The 19,000-nt window shown below is 33.3% G+C and overlaps 1 protein-coding gene across 5 annotated transcripts in view; it reads left to right on the top strand.

The window, feature by feature from the left end:
* COL11A1 (collagen type XI alpha 1 chain) overlaps positions 1 to 19,000 on the top strand; it is a 199,717-nt gene that overhangs the window by 47,489 nt on the left and 133,228 nt on the right. For all 5 annotated transcript variants that reach the window (XM_088799462.1, XM_074318647.2, XM_074318650.2 and 2 more), the window contains exon 5: positions 14,032 to 14,160. In XM_088799462.1, the coding sequence (XP_088655588.1) occupies positions 14,032 to 14,160 (129 nt within the window). The remainder of the gene's footprint in view (positions 1 to 14,031; positions 14,161 to 19,000) is intronic.

Here is a 19,000-nt window from a genome sequence, read left to right as displayed (position 1 = left end):
TATTTGTTTTTGTGTTATAGGAAGGGCTGCTATGTGTCCCAGTCTTAGTAGAGTGGCCTCATGTAATAGGTGTGCTGCGGGGCTCCATGGTGAGTCTTCGTGGTCACTTGTACTGTAAAAATCCAGGTGTGTCCCTTGTGTGGGTTTTGTGTGCCCTCCTCTTATAGTTGAGCCGTGGTTGCTATTTGCACATCAGTGGAAGGGATTGACCCTTGGGCTGATTGGTTTTGAGGACTGGCTGTGACTATAGTGGAGTAATTATGGTGTAGGATCTGCCTCAGCATGGCTCTAATGCCTGCCCAATCCACCCCTTGGGTATGTCTTCCTTGGAGGGAGCTGGGTGATGCTGCAACTTGTTTTGAAGCTGGCCACTATGGGCACCAGCCCCAGGGCCACCTGGGATGTGACCTGCAGAAGATCAAGTACAGGTGCAGTTCTGTGTCCAACCTGGGGTCACCCAGCAAGGGCCACAAAGTAATCTGAAGATGCCCACTGCCCGTGCTGTGCTTGAAAGTGCTTTGAGAGGCCAAGCCACGAGCCAAGGCTGGCTGTTGCTAGTGCAGGTGTTAGGGCTGCTCAGCCAGAGGTACAGTGCACTCTCAAGTCAGACATTGCTTGTCTGGGTTCTGCAAACCTTTGACAGACCCTAGAAAAGTCTGCAGCAGAGCCACTGGAAGCGACTTGGGTGTGCCTGAAAGTTGGGTGGGGCAGGGTCTCAAATCACCAGTGTGTGGCCAACAAATGGTGTTAGCCAGCTTGATTGTGACTCAGATATGGCGGCTGCCTGTATCTGCATGCTGGGAAGAGGGATGCCTCAACAAAAGAAACAATGGCCTCTCCTCCATCAAGGAGAAAGCTTCCCCTCCAGCTTCTCTCCTGAAGCCACACAACTCATTTTCCCACCATATATCCCTGTTACCTCTCCAGCTGCTGCCTTAGTGCTGGAGCACAGAGCCAATGATTCCATAGGTGAGTAAGTCCATGTGCAGTCCCTTTAATAGGAGTGCCTGGGACTCTGGTTGCTCTCCGTTTTACTCATTCACAATTTCTGCTGGTTTTCACAACCAGAAATTACAGGGACTACTCTTTCCAGCACTGGATCTCTGGACTGAGTAGGGGCTGGGACACTTGTTCCTCTGGGGGAGACCCCAGCATCCAAAATATCCCTCCCAGTTTTTAATGGTCACATGCAAGTGTGTGACCAGCCTGTTCCTTTTCTCTGCCCCACCTACCAGTCTCAAGGTGGTTTCTTCTGCATGTCCTCAGTTCAGCAAGATTTCAGGTGATTCTCAATGATGGTTATTTTGTAGGTTAGTTGTGATTTTGATGTGGTCATGAGTGAAGCTAAGCACAGCATTTATCTGCTGCACTATCTTGGCCGGAATTCCTCCATTCCTTTACTTTTAATCTATATGTGTCTTTATATATAAAGTAGATTTCTTGTATACAACATATACTTGGGCCTTATTTTTTGATTCACTGTGACAGTCTCTTTGGGACTTGTTTTTTTGATCCATTCTGAATGCGTGTGTGTGTGTGTGTGTGTGTGTGTGTGTACATATATACACACATAAATGTATATATGTATATATATGTGTGTATATATAACTGTATACACATAACTGTATACACATAACCGTATGTGTGTGTATATATATATACATACAGTTATATATACATACAGTTATTTTTGAAGGTAAATCTTATGGCTTTCATACATAAATAGTCCCATGTAGCAACATAACAGTATCTGAGTAATTTTATAAAACAATTTTTTCTTACTGTAATAGTTTAGAAATTGTCAGATTTTATTTAGACTCGGTGCTAAAGATCAATTATTTAAAGAGATGTGATGTAAAATAAGTTTTCCCTCTTTTGATTTTTCTGTATTTAGGAGGTATTTACAATACATGTACCACTAGCTCAAACTACAACATTGGTTTAATGTGTTTTTTTGAGAGTTACCTTCAGCCAAGTCTGAAAGGAACATCTGCTTTTAGCTGTTTGATATGTAATTATATTACTTATTGTTGTAAAGTGAGTTGGTATGACAAGTGTGGTGAAGGTCAACACAGAAAAATGTGCCACGTTATTTATGACCAAGCTGCAGTGATGCTTCCCACAGTTCTCCTTTCTGGACATCACTGTACTTTGTTATACAACAGATGTGTGGCATTTGGTTGCCATTCAGACTGTGATCTTATCTACACCATTGTAGTGCAATATGAGGTCAGACAATTATGTTTGTGAACTCATCCTAGAAAAAGTGCTACATACCTCATTGCTGAATATCACTATGGTTTCCTTCGAAGTACTCCCCTTGGAAAGCTTTGTACCAATGTCAGTGCCTAGTCCACCCTTCAAAGCAATTTTGGAACACTTTTTCTGAAATGGCCATCAGAGCTGTCATCGTATTACCCTTGATGTCCTGAATGTCATCACAATATCTTCCTTTCAATATTTCCTTTATCTTTGGGTAAAGAAAGAAGTCATTGGGGGCCAGATCAGGTGAGTAGGGAAGGTGTTCCAATACAGTTATTCGTTTACTGGCTAAAAAATCCCTCACAGACAGTGCCGTGTGATCTTGTGCATTGTCGTGATGCAAGAGTCATGAATTGTTGGTGAAAAGTTCAGGTCGTCTAACTTTTTTTTGGGTGCCTTTTCAGCACTTCCAAATAGTAAACCTGGTTAACTGTCCAGTTGGTACAAATTCATAATGAGTAATCTCTGATATCAAAAAATGTTAGCAACATCATTGTAACAAGTTCTGAAACTTAATTGTCATTCCTCGTATGCAGATAATGGGCCATATTTTAGGACTTTATTGGTACTTCAGTGTCATTTCATATTTAGTAGGATGTATGGCTGGAAATGTTTCAAGAATGTAACTCCAGGTTGCATTTGAGGTGGATTCAGATTTCAGAGCTCAAAGTACTAATGTATACAAGGTATTGCTTGTTCTCTATAAGGAACTTTGCTCTTTTTGATTCAGTTCTCTACTTTTTGATTAGTGCACTGCTGGATTATGCTAACAGTACACAAGAAAGTGTCACATATTTTTTTTTTCCTTTTATAAATTTACATCTGTAAAGATTATGCTAGTGAAAGGTGATACTTTATTTTTTCCCTTTTCAAGGTTGTTAGTCTGTAGCAATTTTTTAACTTCTCAAAGAAGAAACCATTTTGCATTGCATTCTTGTTGTCATACCTTTATTATCATGATGTTCTATAATTATCTATTAATGTCGAGTTTTCTCATTAAACTCTGAATTCCTCAAGAGCAGGACTTATATCCTATTAATTTAGATAATCCAATGCAGTATCAAGCACAAAGTTTGGCACATGTGTTTATAGCCAATGAAGAGTAGTAACAGAATGAATGAGTGCTGCACCTGGAAGTGGTTAAGGCTTTGTTAGAAGTGTCAGAGGGGAGCACAAAGAGGAGGGATAACTATAGGATAGCACATGTCATTTGAAAGTTAGATGTTTATTAAGCCATTCCCTGTTGAAGCAGAATAAACATTATGTGCCCAACATTTGCTTAAATAATTAATATAGAAACACAAATAATAGTTGTAATAGGATATGACTATGAAGGAATGACAGCTGTCTCCAAAATGATGAAACATAAGAGGACATTTAAAGATGAGGACACTTGTGCAAAAGATGAAAGTTTGTAATAGACACAGCAGATCTGAGAAATGTAATTTCATTTTGGGGGTGTTTGAGAAGAGACCCGGTTGGGTGTGTTAGGGCTTGTGTATGGATCGCCTTTTACAGCATGCTGATGGGGTTTAAACCATAGACCATAAGAATTTTCTTTTAGTAGAGGAAAGAAAAATTCATATTAAAAAAAAAAAAATTCTTCTTGAGGCAGAGAGGAGTTAGTCTAGAACAGGGGTGTCCAAACTGCTGCCTGCGGGCCAACTGCGGCCCATGATCCATTGTTAATTGGCCCGCAGCAAATTCCAAAAATATATTTAGTTTATTTAAATAAACCAGGTGAGGCAATATGTACTTCACCTCGAGTGAGTGGCCCGGCTGTTTGTGTATTTTACGCATATGGCCCTTGGTAAAAAAACGTTGAAAAAAGTTTGGACACCCCTGGTCTAGAATCACGAGAACCTAGTGGAAAAGAAAAAAAAAAACACAACACAACCTGATATTTTGACACATTAGTTAAAATAAAAGGTAGTTTCAGTAGAGGCAAGGCCATGGCAGAAGAAACAGAAAAAAGGGACTTGCTTCAGGATGCTTGGTGGGGTATATATGACAGATCTTGGGGACTGATTGGATATGTGGAGTTTAGGGAGAGAGAAACTTGATACTTTAGACTTCTAGCACTAATATATAAGTAGTAAATAGGTGATGTTTCCTTCTTCTAAACGTGAAGGGTTTGGATTTTTACTTAAGTTTACAAGGCTTTAATTGTCTCTTTTAAAATGCATTTTTAATGAGCATCTAACAAAACTTTAAATTGGCTAAAAGACCATAGGATTATCTTCAACAAAATAATATTTCTTTGCTTACTGAGTTTTATAGTAAACACGCAGTTAATGCGAAATTATTATTAGCTTAAAGGAGTATAATAAGAATGTGATGGATTATGTAAAGTGTTGTTTAAGTTTTTTTTTTTTTTTAACTAGATCTTTTTAAGGCATGACCTCATTCATTTCTGTTTACAATATGACCATTTAAAGTTCTTAAAAGAATGGCAGGTGTATAGTAAGTGCTGCCTTAGTTTTTATCTGTTATTATAATCATTAGCGTTATCTGTTCCTTGGATAATTGTAAGAGCCTTTTAGTTGACTTCCCTGCTACTGTTCTTCCCATCAGTCTGTTGTCTAAGCAGCAAGCCTGGAACAGCTAGCTTATTTCTGTCAGATAGCACTTGGCTGAAAGAATTCATGAGTAAGTGAACAATGTCACCTCTTTGGGTATAATCTTATAGTGACATTTCATGTCATTTAGAGTACATGTTAAAGTTCTTTCAGTATTCTGCAGGCTCCCATGTGACCCCACTGCAGCCTCTGTCCCATTTCTCTGACCTCGTCCTTGGATCCTCTCTCCCTTGTTCCCTATAATCCATACGGTGTCTCTTCCTTGAACACGTCAAGCGTGCTCTTGCCTTGGGACCTAAGCATGCACTGGTCCTACTGCCTGGATGGCTCTCCCCTAAATATCTGCATTTTTTACTTCTTCATTTCCTTGGATATCTCTGTCTCAATGTCACTTTATCAGGGAAACTTTTCGTGATCACATTTGGCAATATAGCATGCTACCTTCTGGTACATCTCCCTTATCATGTTTTATACAACATTTTGCTTATTTCACTTCCCCCGTCTGGAATGTAAGCTCCAAGAGGGCAGGGTCTTTGTGTTGTACCGCAGTGTTGAGAATAGTGCCTGAAACTTATTATTGTTTAAATGAATGAATCAACATACTTTTAGCACTGACTAATTCAAGGGGTATAGATCATCTATGGCAAACAAGGAAAAACAGGAGGCAAGGTCTGCTACCTTTTTAAAAAAACATTGTATTCATTTATTTGTCTGTTTAATTAATTAATTAACTTGGTGGAATAGAGCATTAGTAGTTGTTTTTCAGTAAGAAGCCTTGACAGAAAGTATGAGATAAATGTGCACTTTGTGTGGTAGTGTTTATTTCAATTTTAGGCATTTTCTGTAATACTTGGTAAATAGTTGTTGAGTTAGAAGTACATTCAAGTCACAGGAACACTACTATTTTCTTAAACTTGATTTCTTAACCCGATTTTGGGAAACTGTAAAATATTAAGGTTGTGAGCGTAGCAGTTCTGTCTCTGTGTGGTTTTCCTCATTCAATGCAATCTGTGACGCATTTTTCAGTTGAACTAAAATTCTTAGCATTTTGGCAGCTTTCCTTTTCCACACAAAACAGTTATTAACTATATGGAATGTTCGGAAAAAAAAAAACAAAAAAACTGTGATGAGAGCTAATGCCTTGGTGAAGTCAGAAGTCTGAGTACACAGGAAGCCTAGGTTTCCAATTAATCTTCTGATAGTGGTAGTTACTTCTTGGGAATTTTATGCCATGGATAAGAATTAATGTCAGTCTTATTCCTGAATATAAAAACAAAACCTCTACCAAGACCCACCATACTTTTAACAAAGGTGAACAGAAGTTTTATGTCTAGTGGGTACCTTATGGAAATACTTTAAAATTTTGTTAAACTATTGCTTTTACAGCAGTATGTGCTGGAAACTGCTTAGCTAAATGTAGTTTTCTTTCTCTTCTATTATATTTTTTTCCTGATAGGCTTTACTTATAGAATAATGACTTTAAAGCTCCTGAACCTCAACTGTTTTGGAATTTATTTTTAGAACAATCACAAATATATTCTCCAGCAGCATTTCTTAAAATTTACAGTGTCCATATATACACGTCGTCTAGAAATTTGCGATTCAAAGGTGGATTCCTTAATTGCTCTCAAATACTGTAATAATTCTACCTTATATTTGGGTACACTCTACAGTTTAAAAACTGCTTAAGTAAATATTATTTTAAAGAATCTCTCGGAAATACAAGACTAATAATAGTATTCTTAATTTCAGATGTTGAAACAGAGGCTTGTAATGGTGAATAAATTAATGCCCAAGATCCATTTACTGAACAAACATTTATTGTGTACTCACTATGTGCAGGCCTATTCCAGGAACTGTGGATCGCTTAGAGAACAAAACAGACAACCCCTTGCTCTTGTGAAGTTTCTATTCTAGTAAATTTTATTGAATAATGTGTATTGGTCGATAAAATAGAGGATCCCAGACTATAAACTGTGTCTTTTGTCAGAGACAGCATACTTTCCTGGCCAAGTGACATGTACTGATTATTTGAATCCTTAAACTTGGTATATGCAAAAAGGAAGCTGCCCGTTAGTATAGGGCCTTCAAGTATGCATTCTTTCTCTAACTTCTCACAGTCTCTGTGAGTTCACTCTGGTTTCCAGCAGGAACCAGAATTCTACTCAGAGATTTCAGAGATGTGAACATGGAGGCCTAGGAACTTGGTAATGAGCATTACTTTCCCAGGAGCTGAAGGTACAAGGGGTGGATATAGAGGTACAGAGCTCATTGAAAGCAGGAGCCCTGTAGAAGTGCTTTCTGAAAGTGTGGGAGAAAATTACCCAGCCTCCTTCTCTTCCCACCTTCCAAACTCCTGGTGGTAACTAACTTATGTTGTCTGTATTGAAAACCAACCTTCAAGACAATCTCGATGATGCAGATTCTCTGGGTACAGAGTGAAAGAACGAAGTGTGAATATTTAGGATTTGGTGACCCACGAAGAATCACAAGTATCTTAATATTGAAAATCAAAACTAAACACTTTCTCTTTAATTATTCTCATTTATACCAGGCCCTTCAGGATTCTTCCTTTGATTTTCCCAGATGAAAGGTGTCTATCCCCCTACCCCTTCCACCTCAATTTCTTTATTCTTCATAATTGAAATACAGTACGTACTAAAGAAATGTTTTTTATATTTATGTTTTTGTGTATAATTAATCTCCCTTACCAGGCTTTAAAGTATCTGAGAATAGGATCTGGGTCTGATTTCCCTCTTTGTTCCTCTTCCTCCTCTCCAAAGTGTCAGCATGTTACTTTGTCTTAATATTAATAAATGTTTGTTGATTGAATGGATAGATGAATAATTGGTGAACAGCCAGGGAAAAAGGTTTTGAAAGAAATCTGGCTGTTAAATTTCTGTGTAAGTTACAATTAAAAGATATTTAGTAAAAATTATTCCTTGCACTAGTGTATAAAAAAGAAAAATATTTTGCTTGGGAAAAAATGTAGCTGGTTCTAAAATTATAAAGTATTTCCTAAAATTAGCAATGTTGTGTAGCAGGTTTGCTTTTCATTCAAGAAAAAAAATATGTATGTTTTTTTCCAAATATTCCCATTTCAAAAGGGAATTCTGGCTTTCAATTTTGAGAGCATGCCCCTCCATCTTTCACTGTTCAATAGAGATATGTATGGACTGTCTATATTCTGTAGTGAGCAAAGAAGTTTTCACATCAATGGTACAGAAACATTTTTTTTTTTCAAAATGAAAAAAAATTGGAAAAGATGTATCAATTCCTTTACATGCATACTTCTAAAATTCTTTAGGCTTATATATTTCATAAAATGTCCAATTTTGATTGACTAAAACTTCAATTCACTAAAGGAAATGTATCATTCATTGTTGCATAATAAAGAAGTGCAGCAGGGAAGAAATAAGGAAATATGTTTAAACACCTGCTATTTCTGGGGCAGTTTCATTGTATGTAGAACTAGAATAATAAATGTATAGAAATGCTACTATGAACGATTTCTTTTTATCCACTGATTGACATTTTATCTAGAATTAAAAATAAGAATAGAAAAGATGAAATTATACATTAAAAAAAAAAAAAGATCCCCAAATATCTGCTTTACTTGCTTGGGTTGGAGGAGTAAATGTGCCACTTCAACTGTTAAACTCTTAATGAAATTATAATAATTGTCTTCTTTTTCATATTCAAAAGATGATAATTACTTTAAAAATAAATCCGAATTTTAGTGCCCAGTCAAAGGCCGTGAAATATAAAGTAAATATCAAAGTCTACTATTTGGGTGACAGGCAGTGAAAGTCCATACAAAGGCCATATTTGACCTTTATGCTCATACTAGTTATATGAATTTCTCCTTTGTGTCTGTGTTAAAATACAAATTAGAAACATGAAATTATACCTGTTGTTTCCTTTCATACAAATGATATTTTTATTCTCAAGTTAATTTTTAAAAATAAAGTTTCAAAGTGATTTCCATTTTGTTTCAAAATTCTCTTTTTAGATGTTAAAATGTTATTTTTAGTTATATTAATTTGGACAATAGATGTTTGTAAAAAGTATCAGATGAATTTATTTTGGGACAGGGATCAAATTGTGGTGATACGTATTTTAAATATTCATTATTTAATGAAATTTTGAAATGACTCCTTTTGTAATCTGAGAAGCATCTCACTATTTTTTAGATTTGTAATTTAAATTTTTACGTTTTCTTAAATCAAGAAAGAGCTAAGTGTGCTTTACTTTTGATTTACATTAGTACTGACAAATAAGATGAAATAACAGAAATGAAAAAAGATACCATTCTGATACATACAAATACATATGTATAATTCTGATATAATACATTTTTGTTCTATTTTCTTTTTTACTGTTGACATGAAGTAGAATTCGAATTTAATTTCATTAATATGTTGTTAATGATACAACCAGGAATTATTTTACCTTTTACTAGCATAATAAAAATGCATTTAAAAAGTCACATCAATGAATATTTAAACTCAGTATGAACTGTAGTGTAATTTAATTTGATGAAGTTTTTTAAACATTTGATAAGTTTATTTAACTTGTTCCCTTCAAATGCTTTATTTATACTCTGAATCAAATACTTTCTTATCTTCCTTACTTCCAATGTACTGAGGGATATTTACAAATGGTGATACCATTAGGTGTATTATAACCTTTGATTATCCTGAGTTCTAGCCATTCCCCAAATTAAATCAGCCAATATTTTTCAGCATCTACTTAATACCTGTTTGTGAACAATCAGATATTACCCCTGTTACAAATAAATAAAAATATTTTTTGATGTGCTCTCATTATTCTGTTATAAAGACAACACTTGCAAGATAAAAATAAACTAGTATTATTTAACTCAGTCTGCATTAGTTTTCTGTGCTATTGTTATGACAGTAACAAAATACCACAGACTGAGTGTCTTAAACAAAAGCAATTTTTTTTTTTTTTTTACGGTTCTGGAGACTAGAAATCTGAGATCAGAGTGTCAGAAGGGTTGATTTCATCTGAGGCATTTCACTTTGGCTTTATAGATGGCCATCTTCTCCTGTGTCTTCACATGGTCTTCCTTTTGTTGTGTGTGTGTCCTAATCTCTTTTTATATTGGACTAGGGACTGTCTTAATGACTTCATTTAACCTTAATTATCTATTTATAGGTCCTCTCTTCTATCTGATGTTAGGTCTTAAACTCATGAATTGGGAGCAGAGTAGGGGTAAAGGGACACAATTCATCATATAACATTAAGTCTAGGGAAGTTCATTTTGTCTGTGATTATAGGTGAAAAATGGGTATAAAAATTACTCTAGAAAGAAGTATGGACTGTCAGATTAAAGCAAAATTTTTCTGCTGATTCTTATTGATTTTTGTAACTCAGTTTGGCTTTAGTGATGCAGCCTAACAGTCTGCAGGTAAAGGAGGGACATAATTCAAAAGTAAATGAAGGCAATTTTCTTAAAGGAACAACTGACTGTATTCTAGAAGCAATCATTAATTATCATTTCACCTCATAGACCTAAGAGATTGAATCCTAGTTTTTTCCTTCTTTTTTCTTTCTTAACTAAGTGGCTTTGCCATCCTACCATTGCTCACTCCAGAAACTACACAGTCCCCTTGCACTTCTAGTGTACTTTCCTCCATCTCTCCATGCCATTCCATCTCACTCCATCATCAGCTTCTACTCAGTCTCCAACTTGCACGGATTTTTTTTCCCCTAATAAGTCTGAAGACTAGATGATTTTATAGAATGAAATTGCAGCAGTGTTATTTATTCTAGCATTAGGGGAGATGATTATTTCTAATTCTAGAAATTTGTGAAATTACATCGTCAATAGGTAATATTTAGTTTTCTTTTCCACCTCTTGCCAAAAGTAAATTATTCTGTTAGAATATAACATCCAAATTTTAATATTAAAAGTTTAACTCTTTAAGATTCAGAGTACAATTGAATGCCTTATGGGATTGTACATTTACTAGGTGCTAGATTGCCATTCAGGAGAGAATATTTGTAAATAAACTGTTTAAAAATAAGCTGTTTATTTGAACAGTTATATTGAACATTGATCCAGTCTCTGCATTAGCTGTTTTGGTTATATCTTAGCTTCCTCTGCTATTCTTAAGCCATAATCCATTCACAAGTCACATTACTTGATCACATGGTATTGAACACTACATCTGTTCAGAGCCTGGTTTTCCATAGCTCATTCTTAGGAATGAGCTGCTGTGTTGTACAATTCAATGGACACTCAACTTGGGAACTTACTTCAACCACTCATGGGCATGGCTTCACATAGGAGGAGGAGTTGAATCAAAAATTCAGACACTTGACATTGACACATTGACATGTGGCCTTAAAATCACACAATTACATGTGTGATTTCTTACACATGCAAAAACAGCTGCATTTGTTTTAACATGTGTATTTCATAGAGCATGATGTAATTACATTCTAGGCACAGAAAAGAGAAATAGCTAGACCTTATAGAGAGTTATTACGTATGAATATAAAACAAAAAATAAAAAAACAAGCCAAACAAAAATTGTTAGAGTATGTGCATTATATTTCAGTTTTGAAAGGAGGATATGCTATGGTATTACTTACATAATTGGGCTAATAAAAATGTGACAGGAACCATTTGCAATGCATGCGATGTTTAGAAGAATCTCATCTGTATAGATAGGTTCTATTAGGTTTTCTTACATATGCTTTGCTTCCCTCCTCTGGACTTATCCTATTTATAGGATGAGTACTACATACTATGATATAGACCTAGTTGACGCAGCTGTAAAAGGTAATTGCAGCAACTCTAATCTTAGCTTTGCATAATAGATCATTACAGGAGGAGGAGGCCTTTTTTATACCTTGTTTGCTACAGATGCCAATTTTACTTGGTAACTTCACCCATTTCCAGCTGTTGTAATTTTTATGACTACTGAATCTAAATATTTATAGTTCATTCAATGTGTCCCGGTGCTTTTGTTGATCTATATATTCTCTCACAACATGTCGTATGATTAACATAAAACGTTGTAAGACGCCTTCTGGGAAAAATAGTACTGTAGATTTTTAACTGAATTTTCCAGTTTCTTTCCAGTAGTATATTTTATGACTGAATATTTAACACCTGAAATAAGAATTTATAGTGGAAAGATTGGCAGGATTCCATTTAATGAAGTCAAGTACCTTAACTAGAATAGTAAGCACATAGGAAACCATAATTCTTCTCAAAAATATACTATTTTAAAATAACCATGTGCATATAAGATGGCAACTTTTAGGTGTTTCAGCAATAGCTTCATTTGGCTCATTATATTACTTGTAAGTTTAGAATTATAGAATTTTTAGTCTTGGAGAGGACCTTACATGTGATCTCTGAATGCATGCATTTTACAAATGATGAATCAAGATAAGTCACTTGCATAATTGCAAGTAGTTAATGGCAAAGCTGGGATAAAATTCAGGAATAAGAATTTCTAACTGAAACCCTTAATGAGACTAGTATTCAGTGATATACTCAATGATGCCTCATTATTTTTTTTTCAACAGTTTAATGAAGAATTCTGTATTAAAATTTCTCTTCCTGATTTATGTTTATTTATTTATAATAATTCAGTTGTTGCTATTCAGTAGTCTAAATTGATCAGTTAGTGTTGTCAACCTTAAAAATGAAATAATAAGGTCTTTAGCCCAAATGAGTTTACTCAGAAAGCAGAGGACTTGTAATTCGGGACAAGCAAAGTATGGTGAACCATAGGCAAATCCAAGGAGACAAAAGATTATTTCTTAGTACTCAGTGTTACAGACTTTAAAATTTTAATGTCTATATTTTCATCAGCCCCTAAATAACATCTGTTAATAAAATGCACAGAAAACTGTAAAACTTTGAAATTATTCAAGATAACATCAGGAGTTCTGTGAATCAGATTCATGTGTTCAAAGCTATAGGGCCTTGAATCTCCAAGTCACAGGGATATTAAACCAGCCATTCATCTGGCCCCGAGTATAATTCTGGATTAATGTGGTCATGACCTCTAGATTTATATCAAACTAGTTTTATGTTTAATTAGACCCATGTGGAAATAGTCACATTGCTTCAAGAGCAGAATGCAGTTGACGCTTGAACAACATGAGGGTTAGAGGTGCCAAACCTCTGTGCAGTCAAAACTCTGCATATAACTGACTCCTCAAAAACTACTGTGTTTCCCAGAAAATAAGACTTAGCCAGAAAATCAGCTCTAATGCGTCTTTTGGAGCAAAACTTAATATAAGACCCGGTATTATATTATATTAAATTATATTATATTAAATTATATTATATTATATTATACCTAGTCTTATATTGTATTATGCTACATTATATTGTATTGTATTATGTTATATTACATTATATTATATTATATTATACGGTATTATATATTATATTATATTATATTATATTATATTATTATATTATATTATATTATATTATACCTGGTCTTATACTATACTATATAAGACCCGGTCTTATATATTATAGTAAAATAAGACCGGGTCTTATATTGTTGCTCTAAAAGATGCATTAGAGCTGACTGTCCGGCGAGATCTTGTTTTTGGGGAAACACGGTACTAATAGTTTGTTGTTGAAAAGTATCCTTACTGATAGCACAAACAATCGGTTAACACATATTTTGTATGTTATATGTATTATGTATAATACTCTTTCAATAAAGAAAGCTAGAGAAAAGAAAATTTACTAAGAAATCATAAGATTCATCAGTGGGTTTTTAAAAATTGTTTCAAATCTCCAAAAAATTTTCCAACATATTTATTGAAAAAAATCTGTGACTCTGGGTGGTGAACACACAATGTGATATATGCATGATGTATTACAGAATTGTATACTTGAAACCTATGTAACTTTACTAACCATTGTCACCTCAATAAACTTTAATTTAAAAAGAAATCTGTGTATCAGTGTTGTTCAAAGGTCACTGTATTAACAGATGATTTGTTAAACAGGTGTGAGTTTCTCTCTCCATCCTGTAAGACTATTTTTAACAATGAAATATCAGTGATTTTTCATCTTCAGATACTTACAAAATCAACTACACATTGTCTTGGTTAAGTCTTGCTCTAGATATATGTGCGTTTGAATATGCTCACTACGTCCATGTTTGTTTCTTGGCAGGGGGATATCCAGCAGTTGTTGATCACAGGTGACCCTAAAGCAGCGTATGACTACTGTGAGCATTACAGTCCAGACTGTGACTCTTCAGTGCCTAAGGCCGCTCAGGCTCAAGAACCTCAGACCGATGAGGTGAGGACCGTAAGACCAGGGCAGGTTTTCTCATTTCAATGGTACAGACATAATCATGCAGTTCGAAGGCTTATATTCAATTTTAATAGAGATATACTTTGTATTCACCAGTGTTCTAATATTCCTGGGAAGAAGTGACTTGAAGATGATTTTTGGTGTTTGTTTTTCACCTCTTGTTTAAGTATTTTTAAACTTAAATTTCTTAAAAATAGACATGCCTCATTTGTATACTGTATATATGAGCATATTTGAGTCTTTGGAGGGGGAGAAAAAGGTAATTTCTAAAAGCTATATTTTTGCCCTTACCACTTAAATAATTAATACAGCTTCAAGATAAGGGTGACATATCTTTCTGAGGTATTTGCTATTTCCCCAGGCCTTTGGAGATTCATGACGATGAGAAAGTGATATTATAGCTATCTTAAAATTTTCAGGCTGTGTTGAATATTTAGAGTGATTTTTTTTCTATTTCTTATGGGGCTATGCTATATTGATATATTTTTTCTTGCACAAAATTTTATATAAACAGCAATGAAATGGAAAGCAGTATGAACTGATTGCAATAATTAAAACTAATCATATACTTTGATTGTTATGTCACTTTATTTGAAATTCAGGTGTGAAACTATTGTTTCAGGTTATTTTTGTGAGAAAATTCACCACAATGAAATTTGACTCTATTTCTATTCTCTTTCAGACCAAACATATGTATATCTAAGTTAGTATAGTCATAGAAATGTTTTCAGACTTGACTATCCCAAAGAACAAAAAATATAGTGCATTGTACACCTTATCCAAATTTTTACGTAAAATCCTTTGGTGTGAATTTTCTGGAAATTAAAAAGTAAGCAAACTGGAGGGAATTTACTCTTTAGTTGGTAGCAAAACTATATATTTAGATTATTTTTTCTCAAGATGAAAATGTTAAATTTTAGAAGAGAAGGTAGAAGTTTGAAAATATCAAGACTGTCCTTATGTTTGAAAATAGCTCAAATAGCATTTTTCTTACCTTCTAAATATACTATTTTTAGGTGTTGACTTTTGAGTTTTATTCTTTAGAACAAGATAAGATCTATCTTTTAATTTTATTATTATTTTGTATATTAATTTAATTTGGATATTACCATTTAAATACTTGAAATATGTATGTTTGAACATTACTTTTTAGGGTATGATACTGAATTTTATTACACTGATCCTTTCCATGACTTAATATTAATGTTTTCTTTAAAACAGGATAAAGTCTTAAGAAGCTGACAGGAAAGCAAATATGAGAAAGAAAAGAAAAATTACTTGGATATTTGTGTTTGCTTGTTTCAGTTCTCAAGTGCTTCGTTCTTTTTATTCCCTCATGATTTATTAAAACAGATTTCTGTGAATTCCAAGAAGATAGGTAAAAATAACCATCAGGTTTAGTGCTTTTATATCGTAGAGATTATGTGGTAATTCAATATCAAAATTTATGACATCTAGTATACATGTTCAACACTGATGAAATTTATTTTGCTTCTGTTTTAAGAAAAATAAGTCTTGTTTTCTTTTAGCAACAGATATGGCTCTGATTTTTGAAAGAATAAAGTTATGCATTGTTAATATACAGAGAGTGCCAAAAATATGTACACATATTTTAAGAAAGGAAAACTGTATTAAAATTGTTATACTCAAAAAAAAAAAAAAATTGTTATACTCAATATATACCAACAACAAAAGATGTTACAAGTTGTGTTTGACTTATGCAATTACAAGAGGTGCTCAAAGTGGTTACCATCAGCGTCCAGACACTTCTGATTACGATGAACTACTGCTTGAGCAATGCTGACCAAAGCGTCCACTTGTATACATTTTTTTGGCACCCCCGGTATTACCTTGAGGTGTTTTATTCCTATGTTTTAATACTATTAGCCAGGTAAGCAGAGTTATTTTACATTAAAATAATTTTTAATCTATTTTTTATAAGTTTATTTAAAAGTAAACTTGCGTTTTTCTATTTTAGTTGTTGATACATATATTTAACATTTTGATATGTCAAACTTGTTTTTACAAAAAGCAATTGATGAGAAAAACTGCATACTGTATAATAAAAGCTTCAGGAACATCTAGTTGGGTGATATAGTGTTAGACAGCATTCCTTACGTACCAGTTTCTATATTGAATATGCCACAATGAAAACTCTTTTAAAAAAAAAATCAGCTCTCACATATTTGTCCTAGTTCTAAATTACATTGATACTTCATTCTCTAATCATTCTATACTAGTATGTAAAAAAAACTCGTTAACCAAATTTGTAAGCAATCCATATGTTAATTTTGAACTATAGCTATTAATATGTCATTTGATTACAAATGTGCATTCTAAAAATTGATGTACAGATGTTCCTCCTACACAAAAGAGAAATGAAATGTTATTTGCCAGTGAATAGATATTGAGTGCAATACAGAACCTCAAGCATACATGTTGTACTTTATATTGGTTAATTTTAAATTAATAAATTTGTGACATTGCATATTTGTTATTCTAATTTAGACTAATTAATATGTTAGTCTCTTATAAATTAACTGAAGTGTGCTTTTTCCAATTTGTAATTTGGTCTAGTTATGATCCTCTAAATAACATATTCTAATTCATTCTTAGGATGCAATTTTTTATGTGTGACACAATAGTACATCATCATCATAGAGTGGAAAATGCATAATGTAGACAAATTTAAATTTAGTGATAACATCATCAAACTTTAATAATTCTATTTAAACCTACACAATAACATTTATATGGAAAAGTAATTGATATTAAAATTATGACTTTTTTGGATTTTCATATCATTAGATTATCCTCCAACCTATAAGAAATTAGATGTTAAATATATATATGGTCCTTTCTCAATGTATTGCACAGGCTATAAATGCCTTATATTTAGTAGACAATTGGTATTCTTATTTATAAAAGATAAAAAAGAAAATAAAGCAAATCATAAACCATCGCTTAGAAAGAAATTTTAAAAAATCTACTTCCCTAAATATATCACCTTAATCTTCTTATCACTTAATATGTATCATATATTCTAGTTCTCGTAAGTGCACCGATATTTACCGATTTCACTATTTTCTAACAAATTAACTAACAATAGATTTTATGACATTTCTAGACGACCGTTTCTCCTCACATACTATCATTTACGCTAGACTACTCAGAGGTCAAAGTAGAAATCATTCCATCGCTGCTTGTCTTTTTGCATATATTCACCTGATTTCTTTACCTGTCTTTAAGGCATCCTCAAATTTCCATAGTGAGAAGGGAGAATCATCTCTAAAAACTACATTGTAGCGCTTCATGTAGACCAGCAAAAGGGGGATGTTGTGCAGATAAAAACACTTCGTGCCACCAAAAAGGGGATGTTGTGCAGATAAAAATAAGGAGAACAAAAGCAGTGATTCTTTTTACTGAGTCCTGAATAACTCTATGAAAAAGATGCACTTTCATGCCTAAGGTGGTGAGTGGGTTATTTCCTCCATTTTTCCACAGTCAGTCTGGTTGTTCTCCATTTGGAAAGAGTTTAAATAGAGGAGAGAATTATGGAGGTTAGAAGAGGTTTCTTCCTGCAAGAGAAAAACATGATACATAGATATTTGGCTACTTTGGCACCGCTTTATAGATTTCTCTTTATATATAAATAGATATTATATATATATATATATATATATATATATATATATATATATATATATATATAACATAAATATATAGGCATAATATATATGTCTATATGTAGATATTCCTGAATACCAGGCTTTATGATGCATTTAAATTGTCCCTTTATGCCTTTTATTGCTTTTTGTTGTATAATTCATTATAGATGCACCTGATTCTAAAAAGTATTCTAAAATACTTAATTTTAATGAACTGGCAAATATTTTTATGTTGTTCTAGTTCTAGCCGGTAGCTAGTAATTATCGAAACCCAATATTTCTTATTTTAACATGGGTGACTATAGAAACATTACTCATTAGATAATATTCAGTCTCCATTAATGTCTATTGAATATGTAACTAAATTCGGCATTTAATTGTTTTATTAACTCAATGATGTTATTAATAATGCTTACATTAACTTCACTAGAAATAGTTGGCATTATATCTTGCTAGAGAGGCATGAAGAAACAAAAATGTTTAAAGTGTTATATACATGCATTTTTCTATTTTACAAATTCTATACAAATTCTATATTAGAATATTTTTCTATACAAATTCTAATTAGAATAAAGTTTTGTTAAAGTGCCTTAAATGTATATTCATTGAAAATAAAACTACTGCTGTAAATACAATTATGAATCTGTTTCAATTAATTTAATCAAATTGGAGATTCGACAACTGTAAATAAGGAATGCTAAAGGCATGTCTACTTTTATATTTTGATATGACCTTCAGCTGAGCCACCTAGAAAAGTTCACTCACTTCATTGAGGACCACATATATAATATTGCCAGTGATTCATTTTGGATGTGTCTCATTACATGTCTTTGTAAAATTGGTACTCATTTGCATTGCTGTAGCTTGTAGAAATTACTTGAAAGCAAAGTAACCACAACTCTCTAGAAGACTTGTTGTGGTCAATAGTTATTTTGCTGGCATACTAAAAGGGATTAGTTGAAATGCCAAGAGAGGTTCAGTGGAACACAATTGAATTTTTACTACATATAATAATTAAGAAATTTCAAATAGCTTGCCTTTAGAATTTAAAATATATATATACTGTGTTTGAGTTTGCTGTTTAATATTTTATACTATATATGACCTTAGTGTATTTAACTTTAATTAAATAACATTATTAATATATGTTTCACAAT

The sequence above is a fragment of the Rhinolophus sinicus genome, chromosome 7, assembly GCF_057876585.1.
Source record: "Rhinolophus sinicus isolate RSI-liver-muscle chromosome 7, RSI-T2T, whole genome shotgun sequence".
In the NCBI taxonomy this organism is placed as follows: domain Eukaryota; kingdom Metazoa; phylum Chordata; class Mammalia; order Chiroptera; family Rhinolophidae; genus Rhinolophus; species Rhinolophus sinicus.
Note: the sequence above shows the minus strand (reverse complement) of the source record. Positions and strands in the feature narration are given on the sequence as shown.